The sequence below is a fragment of the Scyliorhinus canicula genome, chromosome 15 (genome assembly GCF_902713615.1).
Source record: "Scyliorhinus canicula chromosome 15, sScyCan1.1, whole genome shotgun sequence".
Taxonomy (NCBI): Eukaryota; Metazoa; Chordata; class Chondrichthyes; order Carcharhiniformes; family Scyliorhinidae; genus Scyliorhinus; species Scyliorhinus canicula.
The window spans coordinates 128508031-128526647 of NC_052160.1; the positions used below are offsets into that span (position 1 = coordinate 128508031).

The 18617-nt window shown below is 46.8% G+C and overlaps 1 protein-coding gene across 1 annotated transcript in view; it reads right to left on the bottom strand.

The window, feature by feature from the left end:
- The window catches only part of lrig2 (leucine-rich repeats and immunoglobulin-like domains 2), a 113342-nt gene that overhangs the window by 44524 nt on the left and 50201 nt on the right, over positions 1–18617 (bottom strand). The window contains exons 2-3 of the mRNA XM_038819554.1: positions 3854–3928; positions 3332–3466 (exon numbers count right to left, since the gene is read on the bottom strand). Of these exons, the coding sequence (XP_038675482.1) occupies positions 3332–3466; positions 3854–3928 (210 nt within the window). The remainder of the gene's footprint in view (positions 1–3331; positions 3467–3853; positions 3929–18617) is intronic.

Below are 18617 nucleotides of genomic sequence, written 5' to 3' on the forward strand. Positions count from 1 at the left end.
AATCATCAGACTTCACCAGTTCGAAGACAAGGAACATAACCTAAGATAAGCGAAGACAATGAGCAGACATACAACCATTCGTGTCTACCAAGACATTGGGCCGGCCGAGCTGAATGGCAAGCAGAATTTATTAAAGCGAAGACAGCACTATTCAAAACTAACGTCAGATTTGGCATATTGTACCCGGCAAAACTTTGGGTCACGCACAAGCACAGGGGCCTTTTCTTTAAAATATTGGAGGAGGCAAACAACTTTGTACAGAATAACGGACTTGGAAAGAACGGGGAGTCGAGGGAGATCATAGAATTTACAGTGCAGAAGGGGGCCATTCAGCCCATCGGGTCTCCACCGGCTCTTGGAACGAGCACACACCCACACCCACACCCTAACCCAGTAACTCAACCCAACACTAAGGGCAAGTTTGGACACTAAGGGCAATTTAGCATGGCCAATCCACCTAACCTGCACATCTTTGGACTCTGGGAGGAAACTGGAGCACCCGGGGGAAACCCACGCACACACGGGGAGAACGTGCAGACTCCGCACAGACAGTAACCAAAGCCGGGAATCAAATATGGAACCCTGGAGCTGTGAAGCAACTGTGCTAACCACTATGCTACCGCGCTGCCTTCAGAGACAGAGCGATGGGGTGGGGGGGGGGGGGGGGGGGGCAGGTGCAGGGTTTGGAAGCACCTTTGAGTCTGGATGTGTTCATGGAGTGCATCATGCACTCAGTTGGCGGAGCAGACTTGATGGGCCGAATGGCCTAATTCTGCTCCTATGTCTTATCCTCACCATGCAATCCGGGAAGGGGCCGGGACTTGATGGGTTCCCAGTGGACTTTTACAAAAGGCTTGTGGCGGTGCTGGCTCTTGGTACTTGTTGCCAAAGTTCAACGACTCACTGCAAGGGGTGCCTTGTCGCCCACATTGGAACAGGCTTCGTTCTAACAGATATTAAGAAAGACAAAGAGCTGGTGGAGTGTGGGCCATCCAGACTTATTTCACACTCAGCTCATCGGGTGGGTGGAGAGGCATTGAGAGAGAAGGCATGAAGAATTCAATGTCCCTCTATACAGACGACATGCTGTTCTACGTATCGGATCCTTAGCCAGCATGGGAAAGATAATGGAGCTCCCGAGGGCATAGGGTAAAAGTGAAATCTTCCCGGTTAACCCACAGGGAGGGGAGACTGAGCTGGAGTGCTGCTGTTCAAGTTGACCCAAACTAAGTTTAGGTGCCTGGGGATCCAGATAGCCCACGACTGGGCTCCGTTCCACCAACCAAATCTGACCAGCTTGGTGGAAAGGGGTGAAAGGGGACCTAGGAAGGTGGGACTCACTCCCACTCTCCCTGGCGGGGATTGTGTAGACAATAAAAATGAACCTCCTGCTGAGGATCCTGTTTGTGTTTCAATCACACCCGACTTCCCTCCCCAAATCAATCTTCGTCGCAGTGGATAAACTGATCTCAACCTTCGTGTTGTCGAGGAAGAATCCCGGGTGCAGGGTTGGCTTGGGGAACTGGGGGCGGAGTGGATGAAGATGGAGGAAGCATCGTGTGTGGGGACGTCCCTGTGGGCACTGGTTGCTGCCCATCTCCCGTTCTCCCCGGCCAGGTTTTCGATGAGCCTGGTGGTGGTAGCATCGTTAAAGGCCTGGAACCAATTCAGGCACCATTTCAAGTTGAAGGGCATATCTGCCTCAGCACCAATGTGTGACAACCATGGATTAATTCCGTGGGAATGGACGCTACCTATAAAACTTGGAAGATGGGGTAATGAGGTTTAGGGACAAGTACGTGGACTGTAGGTTTGCAAATCTGGAGGAGCTGACGGAGAAGTTTCAACTCCTGAAAGGGAGCGAGTTCAGATACCTCCAGATACAGGACTTTCTCTGCAAGGAGGCTCCATCATTCCCTCAGTTGCTGAAGCACACCTTGCTGGACAGAATATTGCAAGATGAGTTGGGAGAGGGGAAGATCTCAGACATATACGAGCAACTGCTGGGGAAGTATTGGCCCATTGGACAAAACAAGGGAGAAGTGGGAGGAGGAATTAGGTCTCCAGCTAGGTGGGCTTTGGAGTGAGATCCTACACAGAGATAACTCCACCTCCTCTTTGCGCTAGACTGGGCCTGAAACAACAGAAGGTGGCGCATAGGGTACACCCGACCAAAGCAGGCATGAGTGGGTTCTTCCCTGGGGTGGAGGATAGATGTGAGCGACGTCAGAGGGGCCGGTGAACCACTACCGCATGTTTTGGTCCTGCCCAAAGTTGGTCAAGTTCTGGGCCTCGTTGTTCGAGACCATGTCTGAGATCGTGGGGGTTCGGATGGAGCCAAGTCTGCAAGTGGCGATCTTCAGTGTATTGGACTGGCTGCTGTTTGAGGGGAAGGGGGCCAATGTTGTGGCCTTTGCGTGAAGCAGTGTTTATACTGTTAAACCAATAAACGACAAACTGTTTGCACTACATTTAGCCACTCTACTGTTGTTCATTAAGTTGTACTGACTTTATTTTGTTTTGCTACGTTTGAACAAAAATAAAATTCTGAAAAGGCTTTGAGTAGGAAGTATAGAACTCCTCAAAGTTGATAATCTAAGGATTAGTTCCTAAAACCAACAGGACGGATGGAAGAAAATAAGGGTGTTTTGCATTAATATATGGGTTTTTTAAAAAACCACGCTGACAGAATTTTCTCTCTAAAATATGATGCATGCTTTCTCCTGGGTATTGTGCTTTTTCCGCTATTTATTTGCAAAGAAGTTGCACCCTATTACAACATTAGAGTCAGTACAGGAGCTGAATTATCAGCTTGCTAATATTCTTCCTCTTAAACACAAAGCATGTCCCATATACTTCTATGCCTCTGAATATATAAACAACAGAAGATTTTGGGACACTGTACAGATTTTAAAAAGTAATATCCCTGAAAATGATCAAACCATCCAAATACAGCAAGAAATACAGCTTTTGATGCAGAGAGCATGGCAGTCTCACATGAATGTTACGTTCTGGCTCACTGCTAGCAGCTCCCTCCCATGGTGTACAATGTATTAGTCCACTTTTCTATGCTCCACTTCATATTGCCCAAACAAGTCATTAAAATTTTTTTTTAGAGTACCCAATTCTTTTTTCCTAAAAAAGGGACAATTTAGCAAAGCCAATTAATTCACCTACCCTGCACATCTTTGGGTTGTGGAGGTGAGACCCTCGCAGACACTGGGAGAATGCAACCATCACCTCCCGCCGCAAAACAGTTCTGCACAAGTTCATCATACTCAATACTATGGTGGACCAACAATACTGTTAAACAACAAAGATAGTTACTCACAAGTTTTTAAGCTGCATTATAGGAAATGAAGAAGTTTTGACTTTTGAAATCATATTCGAACTCAGATCTAAGGTCTCCAAAGCAGTGTATGGTTGAAGGTCCTCTGTAATTATCTCCACTACCCGATTATGTGTTCTGCAAAAGTAAAGGTTTATATCACAAAAGTCATTGCTCATCTTTCGCAGGTAAAATACATAGTATGGCTGGTGTGGGAGGTAAACTCAGGATTGTAGCTGTTGAGGCAGTAGTAGTAATAAGTTTTTTCCTCTTCACACACCTGCTCCATACCCAACTTGTGAATACCAGATACCATTCACACAGAAACTGTTCCATTTTTAAGCACTGACACCCATCACCTTAAAAAGAGGACAAAAACAATTGCAAAGCACAAGGGGGTGGAGCAAAAATTTCCGTTGCTTTTTATTAGTGACAAAGTGGACAAACATGTCAAAATTGCACAATATGTTCGCCTAATAACGAACTCAAAACAGGTAATAAAATTAAGCCCAACATCTTACTTACAGTGACAGGATGGTAATGTTAGCTGTTACAGCTCCCAATGTCGGGATTGTAGAGAATTGATTATAGTTGATATTCCTTAAGGAGAAGTGATCAAAAGTAAATGTTAGAAAACTTGATATATAATGATTAATTTTTTCATATTTTCATCAACAAATTAATATCTTAACAGAGCACTTTCACTTCCAGAAGTCTGTGAAGACCCTCGAATACAGTGTCTTTTGTGGAAACCAGACGGTTATGACTCAAGTCTCTGAAATAACAAAGAATTTGAAAGTAAATTCTGTGTTCTCACAAGGTTCAACTCCCTAGTTTTAAGCAAGGAGTTAGAACACGAGTCACAATGCAGACCTGTACTTTGTTGCTTATACCCTGTCCCCTACACCTTCATGTCACGGCCATCCTGATCAACCATTTTCTCACCTCAGATTTAAAATTCATGTACATGTCCCTTCCTATATGTAATCTCTTCTCCCTAAAACATTCGGCTTCCCTCCCTTCTTAAGGCTGTTCTTAAACCCATCTCTTCTGAACGCAACTTTTGGTCACACTTGTAACATTTTTTGGGGGTTTTATATCCATTTTTCTCTCATCACACTTCTGTGAAGCACCTAGTCTTTCTACATCAACGGTTTATATAAAAACAAGTTCTTTATGTGGTGAAAAAAACAATTTAGAAAATTACCACACGATTGCTAGCAACAAAAGAAAATTGCCACAGACACCATTTTCTTTAGTATAAAAGAAAAATGTAAAGGGTATAAAAATAATTCTAGGATTGTGCGTCCTTTGCCCAACTTCTTTCCACAAGAGAAAGCTTTGATTTTGGAAGCAGAGAGCATAGAAAAGTTCACAGAACTCCTCCGTACAAAGTTACTAGCTACTCAAAATAATGAACGAGTCAATCCAAAAAATATAAAATCACACACTATAGTCTACATGTAATGGGGATATTAAAACTTGTAATAAAAATGGATCAACCAGCAGAACACTCCTGGTGAATTTCCTTATTTCCAACACATGGAATTCATGTCATATTTCTGCCCAATTTATAGATCACAATGAGTGTTCATAAATTCATGCACAGGTGCATTCACTGCAAACTGTCAGTACATCAGAGTCCCTCATTCTCTGTAAAGTGAAGTGACCATTGTTGACAAATTGTTATAATGGGTGATCAATCAGCAATTGCTGAATGCCTTGCTCATTCACTGAAAGGTTAGATGCTTTAAAGACTCCATAAGTCTGCATTCTTTGCCTGTAGTTCTTACTGGGAGGACAGCCGGCTCCAAGTGCTGACAGCCTAACTGTAATATCCGAGTCTAAGTCTATCAGAATATTAACAGGATTGCAAAGCAAGGTAGATAACGGAGCCAATGTTGTACGAGTTTATCACAGTCTGCTGCTCGGTCACAATCTGCACACACCCGTTGACAGACTGAACATATGTGAACAATGTCTCTATTAATGTACAGTGTGGAGTTTGCTCACAGTCTCTGATCACATGTTTTGCTTAAGAGAAAGCTCATCTGTACAAAACTGATATTACTCAACACTGATGGAAACACAAGACTTATTGAAGCTAGATCCTGACAGTGCTGGCTGCTGTGAAAATTCAGTCTCTCTCCAAGATTCAAGCTGCTTAGAATTTAGTTTGGTTTTCTCCCCTCATTTTTCATTCTTGTAGCTTTAGCTTAACTATACTTCACATGAAGGGGAGTGAAGGGGGGGGGGGGGGGGGGGGGTTGGGTGCGCAAGTGCATCTTTACGAGAGAGGGAGAGCGAGTTTGGGATTATGCAGTGCCACATGAAGCAATCATTTTTTAAATATAAATTTAGAGTACCCAATTCATTTTCTTCAATTAAGGGACAATTTAGCACGTCCAAACCACCTACCTTGCACATCTTTTGTGCTGTGGGGTTGAAACCCACACAAACAAGGGAGAATGTGCAAACTCCACATGGACAGTGACCCAGAGCCTGGATCAAACCTGGGACCTCAGCGCCGTGAGGCAGCAAAACTATCCACTGCGCCACCGTGCTGCCCCACGATACCATACAACGTATGCCAAGCAATCATACCAAGCGGGCTACATGTACATCAATATCAAAACAACAGCAGTATAGCAGTTAGATGCTTGTACAATGCATGCGGATAATGAGGTGTATCACCAATGCAGCTAGCTGCACAAGAGTTGAGCCCACTGCAATGCTTAGTCAATGGCATTTCTAATTAGTTAAAACATGACAGAAATGTGTGAAATAACCTAGGATACAAGTGAGGAACTGAAAACTATTTGCTGGATTCACTAATTAGCTCAAAGGTGATAGCGTCTTGTAAAAGCATTTTGCATCTTCATTAAACAAGCAAGCTTGTTGATTTAGTCGTGTACAGAACAGGCTGCAGGTTTATCCTCCTAACCTTCAAGTACTTGACTTGAGTTGGGATGTAGCCTTGCTGGATCAAGATGACAATGTGGCATGACATAAATGTCAGTTCAACCAGACTGATATTTATGTTCCAACATAATGATCTAAATCTAATTTCAATGGCTGCTTGGGGACAGTCCAACTGCCCTGGATATTGCACAAGGAAGAAACTGAAGGGGGGTGGCAAAAGCGAGAATGAGGTAAACGAAATAGACAACTCTCAGGAAGCCGTTGTGAAATAAAAAGTCGGGGGTCAAAGAGTAACGGTCCTGCAAGAGAATCAGCCAGACGTTGCACATTTGCAACGTTGCAAGGGGCTGGTTTAGCTCACTCGGCGAAATCGCTGGCTTTTAAAGCAGACCAAGCAGGCCAGCAGCACGGTTCGATTCCCGTACCAGCCTCCCCGGACAGGCGCCGGAATGTGGCGACTAGGGACTTTTCACAGTAACTTCATTGAAGCCTACCCGTGACAATAAGCGATTTTCATTTCATTTCATTCGTTTTTTATTGGATCATAGAATTTACAGTACAGAAGGAGGCCGTTCGGCCCATCGAGTCTGCACCAGCTACTGGAAAGAGCACCCTACCTCTACCAAGGTTAACACCTCCATCCTATCCCCATAACCCAGTAACCCCACACAACACTAAGGGCAATTTTGGACACCAAGGACAATTTATCATGGCCAATCCACCTAACCTGCACATTTTGGACTGTGGGAGGAAACCGGAGCACCCGGAGGAAACCCACGCACACACGGGGAGGATGTGCAGTCTCCGCACAGACAGTGACCCAAGCCGGAATTGAACCTGGGACCCTGGAGCTGTGAAGCGATTGTGCTATCCACAATGCTACCGTGCTGCCCCTAAAGTTAGAAGATTGATTTTAGAAATTGTCCCAAAGGGAATGCAACAATAGTCTAAATGTTATCAAATACTGAATCCTCTAATCTCTGGTTGCTACGGGACAGTTGGATTACTACCTACAATTTCTTTGCTAACAAAAGCCTCTAGCAGGAACGGAGTTGAAATACAGCACAAAAACCTGAAGAATTTCCTACTGGTCGCTCACGCATTCGAGCAATTCACTAAGCCAGTTTATCCACTCCAAACAAGGTGTGGTACTCGGTATTAGGGGTATTACAGTACCCAGGTTGATGCTGTAAGACCACTGGTGTGGGAGGTACCCGAGACAGCAAGATCATTGGTGAAGCCTGCCTGCTGGTTCCGCCCAGTAAGGCGGAGTATAAGAGCCTGTGTCTCCCTAGCAGCTGCATTCTGTACCTGCGCTGCTGGGGGAAAACATCTAGTCCAATTAAAGCCTTCAATTGTTATCCAATCTCACTTCTGGAGTCGTTGATCGAGCATCAATTTATTGGACTAGTTTTTAAAGAATGGAGCTCCGAATCAAACCGGAGCGTCTGCAACTCAGCCCCCACGTGGCAAACCCAGCGGACACCTTCAAATATTGGTTGGCGTGCTGCAACGGGTACCTCAGGACGGCCACAAATACACCCACGGAGGACCAGAAGATGCAAGTTCTTCACTCGAGGGTGAGCCCAGAGATCTACATCCTCATCGAGGATGCGGACAATTTCGAGGCCGCGAAGGCCCTGTTGAAAGGGCACTATACTCTCCCAGTAAACCAGTCTACGCCCGACATCTGCCAGCGACGAGGTGACAAATCCCCGGGGAATCGCTGGAAGAATTCTACCGTGCGCTCCTGGTGTTAGGTTGGAACGGTGACTGCCCGCCAGTTTCAGCCAGCGACCACACAGAACTTTTGATCCGGGACGCATTCGTTGCAGGTGTGCTGTCCTCCCAAATCCGCCAGCAGCTGCTAGAAAAAGAGACACTAGACCTCAAGGAGGCACGGGCCCTTGCTAGCTCCCTGGATGTGGCCTCCCGAAACGCCCGCGCGTACGTCCCCGACCGCGCGGCAGCCCCTTGGGCAGCGTGGAACCCCCCGGCGGACAACTCCAATGCATCCCCCATCCCCACCTCAAGCTTGTGCTGCGCGACTACCAGGCAACCCCGGGGGGCCCCGCTGCTATTTTTGAGGGCAAGCCAAGCACCCCCGGCAGCGCTGCCCGACCCGCTCCTCCACCTGTAAAAGGTGTGGCAAAAAGGGCCATTTCGTGGCGGTATGCCAGGCCCGGGCAGTCGCCGCGGTCTCCGGGGCCGCCACCCCAACCCTCTCCACGAGCCACGTGCGGCCAGTGGGTGCCGCCATCTTCCTTTTCCAGAGCCACGTGCGGGCCCCGGGTGCTGCCATCTTGTTCCCCAGGGACCATGTGCGACAGATGGGCGCTGCTATCTTACACACCTCCAGCCATGTGCGACCAGTGGGCGCCGCCATCTTGGCTGGAGTCTCAGGACCCCGATTCAGATGACCACACATCGCCCGAAGAAAACCTCCAGCTTTTGCCACGACTTGCCTCGGTGACCCTGGACCAGTCTCGGCCCCGAATGCTCTCAACCGCGACGATGACCGTGCTCATCAATGGGCATAAATCATCCTGCCTGATCGACTCCGGGAGCAGAGAGAGATTCATACACCCCAACACGTTAAGGCTCTGTTCTCTTCCCATCCACCCAGTTAATCAAAAAACCTCCCTGCTTCCGGGTCTCACTCTGTAGGGATCAAAGGGTTCTGCGTAGCGAACCTCACGGACCAGGGAAAGGAATTAAAAAATTTCCGCCTCTACATCCTCCCTCACCTATGCGCTGCCACGCTCCTAGGGTTAGATTTCCAATGTAACCTCCAAAGTTTAACTTTTAAATTCGGCGGCCCTATACCCCCCCTCACTGTCTGCAGCCTCGCGGCCATCAAGGTCGAGTGCCTTCCCTTTTTGCGAACCTCCCCGGATTGCAAACCTGTCGTCACCAGGAGCAGACGGTACAATGCCCAGGACCGGACCTTCATTAGGTCGGAATTCCAGCGGTTACTGAAGGAAGGTATTATCGAGGCTAGCAACAGTCCCTGGAGAGCTCAAGTAGTGGTTGTAAAGACCGGGGAGAAGCATAGGATGGTCATCAATTATAGTCAGACCATCAACAGGTATAAGCAGCTCGACGCATACCCTCTCCCCCGCATATCTGATCTGGTCAATCAGATTGCACAATACAAGGTCTTTTCCACAGTGGATTTAAAATCCACCTACCATCAGCTCCCCATCCGCCCAAGCGACCGCAAATACACTGCATTCGAAGCAGATGGGCGGCTCTACCACTTCCTAAGGGCTCCCTTCGTTGTCACAAATGGAATCTCGGTCTTCCAATGGGAGATGGACCGAATGGTTGACCGGTACGGTTTGCGGGACACGTTTCCATACCTCGATAACGTCACCATCTGCAGCCACGATCAGCAGGATCACGACGCCAACCTCCGTAAATTCCTCCATACCGCAAAAATCCTTAACCTAACTTCCAACAAGGACAAATGCGTGTTCAGCACTGACCGTCAAGCCATCCTCGGCTATGTAGTGCATGATGGAGTCATAGGCTCAGATCCCAAACGCATGCGCCCCCTCATGGAGTTTCCCCTTCCCCACTGCTCCAAGGCCCTGAACCGCTGCCTGGGATTTTTTTCATATTATGCTCAGTGGGTCCCCAACTATGCAGACAAGACCCGGCCACTAATTTAGTCCACGGTTTTTTCCCTGGCGGCAGAGGCCCGCCAGGCCTTCAGCCGCATCAAAGCGGACATTGCAAAGGACACGATGCACGCAATCGATGAATCCCTTCCAAGTCGACAGCGACGCGTCCGACACAGCTCTGGCGGCCACCCTCAACCAAGCGGGCAGACCCATGGCCTTCTTCTCACACACCCTCCACGCTTCAAAAATCCATCATTTATCAGTTGAAAAGGAGGCCCAGGCCATAGTAGAAGCTGTGCGGCACTGGATGCATTACCTGGCCGGCAGGTGATTCACTCTCCTCACTGACCAACGGTCGGTTGCTTTCATGTTCGATAATGCACAGCGGGGCAAGATAAAGAATGATAAGATCTTACGATGGAGGATCGAGCTCTCCACCTACAACTATGAGATCTTGTATCGTCCCGGGAAGCTAAATGAGCCTCCTGATGCCCTATCCCGCGGCACATGTGCCAACGCACAAGTGGACTGACTCCCAGCCCTCCACAAGGACCTCTGCCACCCGGGGGTCACTCGATTCTTCCATTTCATCAAGACCTGCAACCTGCCCTACTCCATCGAGGAGGTCAGGACTGCCACCAGGAACTGCCAAATCTGCGCGGAGTGCAAGCCGCACTTCTACAGGCCAGAGAAAGCGCACCTGATAAAGGCTTCCCATCCCTTTGAATGCCTAAGAATGGACTTCAAAGGGCCCCTCCCCTCCACCGACCGCAACACATACTCCCTGAACATGATTGACGAGTACTCCCGGTTGCCATCCCCTGCCCCGACATGACCGCAGCCACCGTCATAAAAGCCCTCCACAGTATCTTTACACTGTTCGGTTTCCCCGCCTACATACACAGCCATAGGGGGTCCTCCTTTATGAGCGAAGAACTGCTTCAATTCCTGCTCAGCAAAGGCATTGCCTTGAGTAGGACGACCAGTTACAACCCCCAGGGAAACGGATAGGTAGAGAGGGAGAACGGAACGGTCTGGAAGACCGTCCTACTGGCCCTACGGTCCAGGAATCTCCCCATCTCCCGCTGGCAGGAGGTCCTTCCTGATGCTCTCCACTCCATCTGATCACTGCTGTGTACCACGACCAACCAAACACCTCACGAACGTCTCCTTGTCTTCCCTAGGAAGTCCTCCTCCAAGGCCTCGCTCCCAACCTGGCTGGCAGCTCCTGGACCCATCTTGCTCCGCAAACACGTGCGAGCGCACAAGCCGGACCCATTGGTCGAGAGGGTCCATCTCCTTCACGCTAACCCTCAATATGCCAACGTGGCGTACCCCGACGGCCGACAGGATATGGTCTCCCTACAGGACCTGGCGCCCGCTGGACCCCCACCCCCACTCTCCCTCCCACTGGCGCACCCCACGGCCGCCCCCTTCCCAGGTGGATTGGTCCTCCCACCGGTCCCATCCAGGGGTGATGAAGCTGCCGAAGAAGCCGAGGCCATGCTCCCGGAGCCACGGATGCCTGAGCCGGCACCTGCATCACCGCCGAAACTGCGATGATCGCAGAGGACAACCAGGGCCCCCGATCGACTAAATGCTTCATTTTGAATGTAAATTAATTCTGTCAACAGTTGCGGCATGTAACGAGGCAAAACACTGTGCTAATGTATACCGGGTACCACCATAACCTCAACCTCTACCACTGTATAACGTGAGACCACCACACCACCGGACTCTTTTTTCTAAACAGGGGGTGAATGTGGTAGTCGGTATTAGGAGTATTACGTTACCCAGGTTGATGCTGTTAGACCACTGGTGTGGGAGTTTCCTGAGACAGCAATATCATTGGTGAAGTCTGCCTGCTGGTTCCGCCCAGTAAGGCGGAGTTTAAGAGCCTGTGTCTCCCTTGCAGCTGCATTCTGTACCTGCGCTGCTGGGGGAAGCATCTAGTCCGATAAAGCCTTCAACTGTCATCCAATCTCGCTTCTGGAGTCATTGATCGAGCATCACAAGGTAACCCAATAATCTTTTGTCTATTTTTTGCAGGATGAATATTGGTCAGGATACCAGAAGAAATCCTCTGCTCTCCTTCAACTATGATCATGAGACCTTTGTATCCAGCTAAAGCAGTGTTCTTCAAACTCGGGGGCACGACCCGCGGGTGGGTCTCGGAGCAGTCCTTCGATCGCGCAAATCCCCGCGCATCAGTCGGCTTTTCATGACGACGGCTGCACACGGCCTTTAAAATGGCCGTGAACATGTTAAAAAAAAATCATCGCCGCGCATGCGCAGAGCTGCCGCTATTAAATTTAATTTTTATTTTTATTTAGAATTCCCAATTCATTTTTTTTTCCAATTAAGGGGCAAATTATCGAGGCCAATCCACCTAGCTTGCACATTTTTGGGTTGTAGGGGCGAAACCCACGCAAACAAGAGGAGAATGTGCAAACTCCACACGGACAGTGACCCAGAGCCGGAATCGAACTTGGGACCTCGGCGCTGTGAGGCCGCAGTGCTAACTCACTGTGCCACTGTACTGCCCACCTGCCGCTATTTTTTGTAAACGGTTGCAGCTTTTTGTTTTACAAGTTCCCGGGGGGGGTTATTCATTTATTGTATTCATTTAATTTTTTTTTTTTTTCATTTATTTTATTCATTTCATTTTTTTTTACAAGTTCGGGGAGTTTTATTCATTTATCTTATTCATTTAATTTTTATTCTTTTTCATTTGTTTTATTCATTTTTTTTGTTGCAAGTTCAGGGGGGGTTTTATTTGATAAAATTTTACAGGAAAAAAATGCAGAACTTTGGACAGATGGAGACTCCATACTTTCCGACACCGGAAGGCTTCACCTTCATCCAACAGGTTCCATTGGAGGAGCGTGTACGAGGGCCAAAGAGACCCAAAACCATTTCCTCCATTTTTATCAGCAGCAAACAAGGTAAGAGTAAATGGTGGGCCGCTCAGGTCAGCTGGCGTGGGTTGTGAAGGTCGACCGGTTGGTTAAAATGGGTCCCCGGAAAAAAAGTTTGAAGAACACCGAGCTAAAGTAAGGGCTTCAGTCCAATGTCCTATCTGAAATAGATGGCACCTCCCACCATGCAGCACTTGCAGTACTGCACTGAAATGTCAGCTTGAATTATGTACTCATATCTTCAGCATGGCTTGAACCCACCATCTTCTGGCTTCGAAGTGGGTGCTACAATTGAGCCAAGGCTACACAATCACAATATTACCCATCCCGACAACCTGAACCAGCAGCTGGAAAATTGATGATAATAATCCTTATTATTGCCACAAGTAGGTTTACATTAACACTGCAATGAAGTTACTGTGAAAAGCTCCTAGTCGCCACACTCCGGCGCCTGTTTGGGTACTTCGAAGGAGAACTCAATGTCCAATTCACCGAGCAAGCATGTCCTTTGGGACTTGTGGGAGGAAACCGGAGCACCCGGAGAAAACCCATGCGGACCCAGGGAGAACGTTCAGACTCCGCACAGACAGTGACCCAAGGGGGAATCGAACCTGGAACCCTGCCGCTTTGAAGCAACAGTGCTAATTGCAGCGTTACCGAGAAAGCCCTTGCGAAACCTCTAGGTTTTCCAGGCTTCAAATTTTTTAAATTAAGCTATATAGGGCATTACTACATATTATATCACAACATAACAAAGTTTATTCTTCCAAAGAATCAGATCATTGCCCATAAAAATCTACAAAAAAAAACTTCTGTTGGTATTTGGGGAGGCTATTTCTCAGCCGGTCGGTCCAGTCAGAGTTTTCAGCTTGATGAACATCTTCTGGTTTTACTGCAGACTGAGGATTTGATCGGCTGCTATAACCAGTGTACCACTGACAGATTAACCCGGCATGGAATGTCGGATGCCAAGCCAAAATCATCTTCTTTCTCTGTTTCTAAAAGCAGGTGCCAGATTGTGTGTGCTTTCTCCATATGAAATGAAATGAAATGAAATGAAAATCGCTTATTGTCACGAGTAGGCTTCAATGAAGTTACTGTGAAAAGCCCCTTGTCGCCACATTCCGGCGCCTGTCCGGGGAGGCTAGTACGGGTGGAGACGGGTGGATAATGATTTGGTGTCGGTGGACAGGCAATACCTACGGGTCACTGTGATCCAAACACTGAAACCATCATTTGGAGTCATACAATTCCTCCTCCAACCCTCATATCCGAACTCCTCCAATTCTCGTCTCTCGGAAATCCCTGATTTCCATTCTCTAGTGTGGGTGCACGTGCATTTGGCTATGTATGTCCTAGGCTCTGGAATTTCCTCCCTAAACTTTTCTACCTCTTGTTTCTCCTTTAAGTTGGTCCTTAAAACCTACCTTTTTAACCAAGTCTTTGGTCGTCTGCTCTAATATTTTGTGGGCTCGATGTCAAATTATCTAATAATACTTCTGTGAAGCACCTTGAGATATTACTATCATGAAGGTTTTATGTCAATAAAGTTATTTGATTTAGACTTTTTTATTGAATAGGAATAGTGTGAATGGTTTCACAGACATACCACAATAAATTAAAAATTTTATGCGCCCCGGAGTAGCAATAGGAGCAGGTTCCTTTATTTATATATATTTTTTTTAAAAAGGAGCATGAATTAGATAGTTTGCAGTTGTTTCCAATTCTAAGGATCAAATATTCCACATGACATGATGGTTTAAGTGTTGCAAATAAGGGGCTGATGTTGGGAAATTGTGCTGTCTAACCAGTACAGCAGTTTAATAGCAGACGTGAGCACAAACTGTTTGAATACTTTCAGGAATACAGAATTATTTACACAGGAGATTAAGGGGTTGGGCAAAGTCAGTGATCTTGTAACAGTATGTTGCTGAGCAGTTTTAATGGCCCACAAAATCCTTTGCTGCTTTTAAACTCACTTGTGTTTTCTTATATTCTATAGCTCGGAAACGTAGCACAGGAAATGTAACAGCACTATCAAGACACACAATAAATCAGAGAGTTAATCAGATTTGTACACAGAGGAAATGTAAACTGACCCCAGATTTCAATAACTGCAATGCTCTAAACATACAAGTCCAGTGCTGCATCTTCAAACCTACTGACACTAGAATGTTAGACAATGATTTGTGTTTATAATAAATGAAAAGAAGAATGCTTTGCATTTTGAGTTAAGTGGCTGCGGAACCAATAGTCCCATGTACACAACTGCAGAGAACCATAAATTATTCACACTTCAGATATTATACAGGGCACAGGTGCCGATAATGTAGCCTTTTAGTGCCATCAAATGTCTGAATTATTCAGATAGTGGGAGCTCAGAAAGTGTCTGGGAAACACAAGCTTACTGATATGCTTTAAAATGTCCATCATTATCCAAAGCTTCAACAATCATTTGGGCTGATCTCTTTTGTGTTAAATCTACCACTTGTCAATTTCTTTTAAAGAATGATTTACAAAATATCTAACGTGCGCATTTCACAGTATCCAAGGTTGTACATTGCAGTAATTGCAATTTACAAAATGTCTGTTTAAATGTTTGTTTTAGGGATGTGGATATCACTGGCAACGTCATCAGCTTGGGCAGCACGGTGGTAGCATTGTGGTTAGCACAATTGCTTCACAGCTCCAGGGTCCCAGGTTCGATTTGCGGCTTGGGTCACTGTCTGTGCGGAGTCTGCACGTTCTCCCTGTGTGTGCGTGGGTTTCCTCCGGGTGCTCCAGTTTCCTCCCACAGTCCAAAGATGTGCAGGTTAGGTGGATTGTCCATGCTAAATTGCCCTTGGTGTCCAAAATTGCCCTTAGTGTTGGGTGGGATACTGGGTTATGGGGATAGGGTGGAGGTGTTGACCTTGGGCAGGGTGCTCTTTCCAAGAGCCGGTGCAGACTCGATGGGTCGAATGGCCTCTTTCTGCACTGTAAATTCTATGATTTATTGCCCGGACCCAAGTTTCTCTTCAGGAGGTGGTGCCGGGCTACTTCCCGAATTGCAGCAGTGTGCTCGGTGAGGTACTCCTAATAATATCGTTAGGTAGGGGCAGCACGGTGGCACAGTGGTTAGCATTGCTGCCTACGGCGCTGAGGACCCGGGTTCGAATCCCGGCCCTGGGTCACTGTCCGTGAGGAGTTTGCACATTCTCCCCGTGTCTGCGTGGGTTTCACCCCCACAACTCAAAGATGTGCAGGATAGGTAGATTGGCCATTCTAAATTGCCCCTTAATTGGAAAAAATAATTGGGTACTCTAAATTTATAAAAAAAATAATATCGTTAGGTAGGAAGATCCAGAATTTTATTTACCCAAAATTTTCAGTCATGCCTTCAGGTGCCATAGGTCCAGGCTCTGGAATTCCCTCTATATTCCACCTTCTCCTCTTTTCAGGAGATCCTTCAAAACCAAACCTTTGATCAAGTTTTCGGCTATCTTCCTTTCTTGTTATAAATTTAGAGTACCTACTTCTTTTGTTTCCCCAATTAAGGGGCAATTTAGCATGGCCAATCCACCTACCCTGCACATCTTTGGGTTGCGGGGGTGAGACCCGCACAGACACAGGGAGAATGTGCAAATTCCATACAGACAGTGATCCGGGGCTGGGATTGAACCCAGGCCCTCGGCGCCATGAACAGCAGTGCTAACCACTGTGCTGCAGTGCCTTTCAGCTACCTTCCTAAGCTTTCCTCCTCTGGCTAGTTGTTAATTAGTCCCCATACGTGCCAGGTATTTTTTTCTATTAAAATCCTATCTCATTATGTCAGACAACAGGATAATTTCTCATCAAATGGTAGTGCAGGCTTAAAGGGCCGAATGATCGATTCCTGTTCCTCATTCCTATGTTCTTTGTCTATTTTTATTGCTTGACTGAGTTTATCTCTGAAATTATTCAGTCATTGTTTCCTTTTATTAACGACTGAAATATCTTAGTTGAAGCCCACCCTCCATAACATTAGTCAGACACACAGCATGTTTGCACATGTATGCTCTACATCAGGGGTGGGCAAACTTTTCCGTGCAAGGGCCACATTCAGAAATTCACAATTCACAAAGGGCCGCATAGTATATTAAGTAAAATAATTACTTCACCCGGTTATGATTCTGGGCGCCTCATATAGAACATAGAACAGTACAGCACAGAACAGGCCCTTCGGCCCTCGACGTTGTGCCGAGCAATGATCACCCTACTCAAGTCAACGTATCCACCCTATACCAGTAAGTACCCCAACAGCCCCCCCCCCCCCCCCCCCCCCCCCCCCCCATTAACCTTAAAAAAAAATTTTTAAAATTTTTTTTAATGACTTGGTGGGCCGCAGAAATACCTTTGGCGGGCCGCATGCGGCCCGCGGGCCGTAGTTTGCCCACCCCTGCTCTACATCTTCACCACCGTGACCCCCTCTCTGCCTCAAAATTGTCAGTTTGCTTATCAAACACCCAGCACTAGAGGATTATAAATTTCCTCAACTGAATATAGGCAGAACCAAAGCCGTTGGTCCTCACCACAAACTCCATTCTCTAGCCACCAACTCTATCCCTCTTGCTGTCCTGAGGTTCAGCCACAACTTTGGTGCTATAGTTGACCCCAAGCCTTCGATCACATATCTGCATCAGTTACAACATCATTCCATCTTCATAACTTTGTCTGACTCTCCCCCTTGCCTTAGCTCATTCACTTCTGAACCCTCATCCATGCTTTTGGTACCTTTACACTGGACTATTCCAGCACTCTCCTGGTTGGCTTCCCACATTCTACACATTGCAAACTCAAGATCATCCAAATCTCCGCTGCCTTGTCCTAACTCACCAAGTCCCATTTACTAATCACCCTTGTGCTTGCTGACCTACATTGGCACATAGTTAAACAACACCCGAATTTTAAAACTTCATCTTTGTTTTCAAATTCCTTCATGGCCATGTCCTTTCCTATCTTTGCAATCTTCTCCAAACCGACAACCTCGGAGGTTTTTTGCACTCTTCCCATTCTTGTGTTTGAGTATTCCCAATTTTTATCACTTCAGCCTTCAGCTGCCTGGGCCCCAAGCTTTGTATTTCCTCCGTAACTCCCCGTTTCTCTACCTCTCTTTCCTCCTTTAAGACACTCCCTTAAAATCTAATTCGTCAACCAAACTTTTGGTCACCTGTAATATCTCCTTATGCAGGTTGGCTATCAGATTTTTTTTGCTAATGTTCCTCGAGACTTTTTATGATGTTAACGGCACTACATTAATACATGTCGCTATCACAATGCTGAAACAAAGACCAAGCCTCAAACCGTGCATGTCCCCATACCTGCTGTATAGATACAGCATTTGCGTTTTTGTTGGAGAAAGTTCTTTTGGATCATTAAACTTGGTCAGTAAATTTGTTATAACATGCATTTCTATGTTGTTGGCAATCAATGCAAGGTTCTAATTATTATGTAAATACATCATTACTCCGACTAAGTATTTTCAGATAGTGTCTCTGATTACTTGTCCTGGTTATTCATTTTCCAAATCGTTCTTGAAATTACAAGCATTTAGTCCGAACAGAAATAAAAATAAACGTCACTGTCAGACCACAGTGGCTGCCTTCCATATCACTTTCTCTGCCTGTATGGAACTATCTGGCCCCCATATGATGGCACCAGATGCTCTCCACCCCCCCCCCCCCCCCCCCCCCCAAATTCGTCTCTCAACCACCCACCCAGTTCCGAATGCCATCGATGGTGGCAGTAGGCTGGGATTGAAAACTTACTTGTGGGGAGCTGCAGCCATAAACTATAGTCAAACCG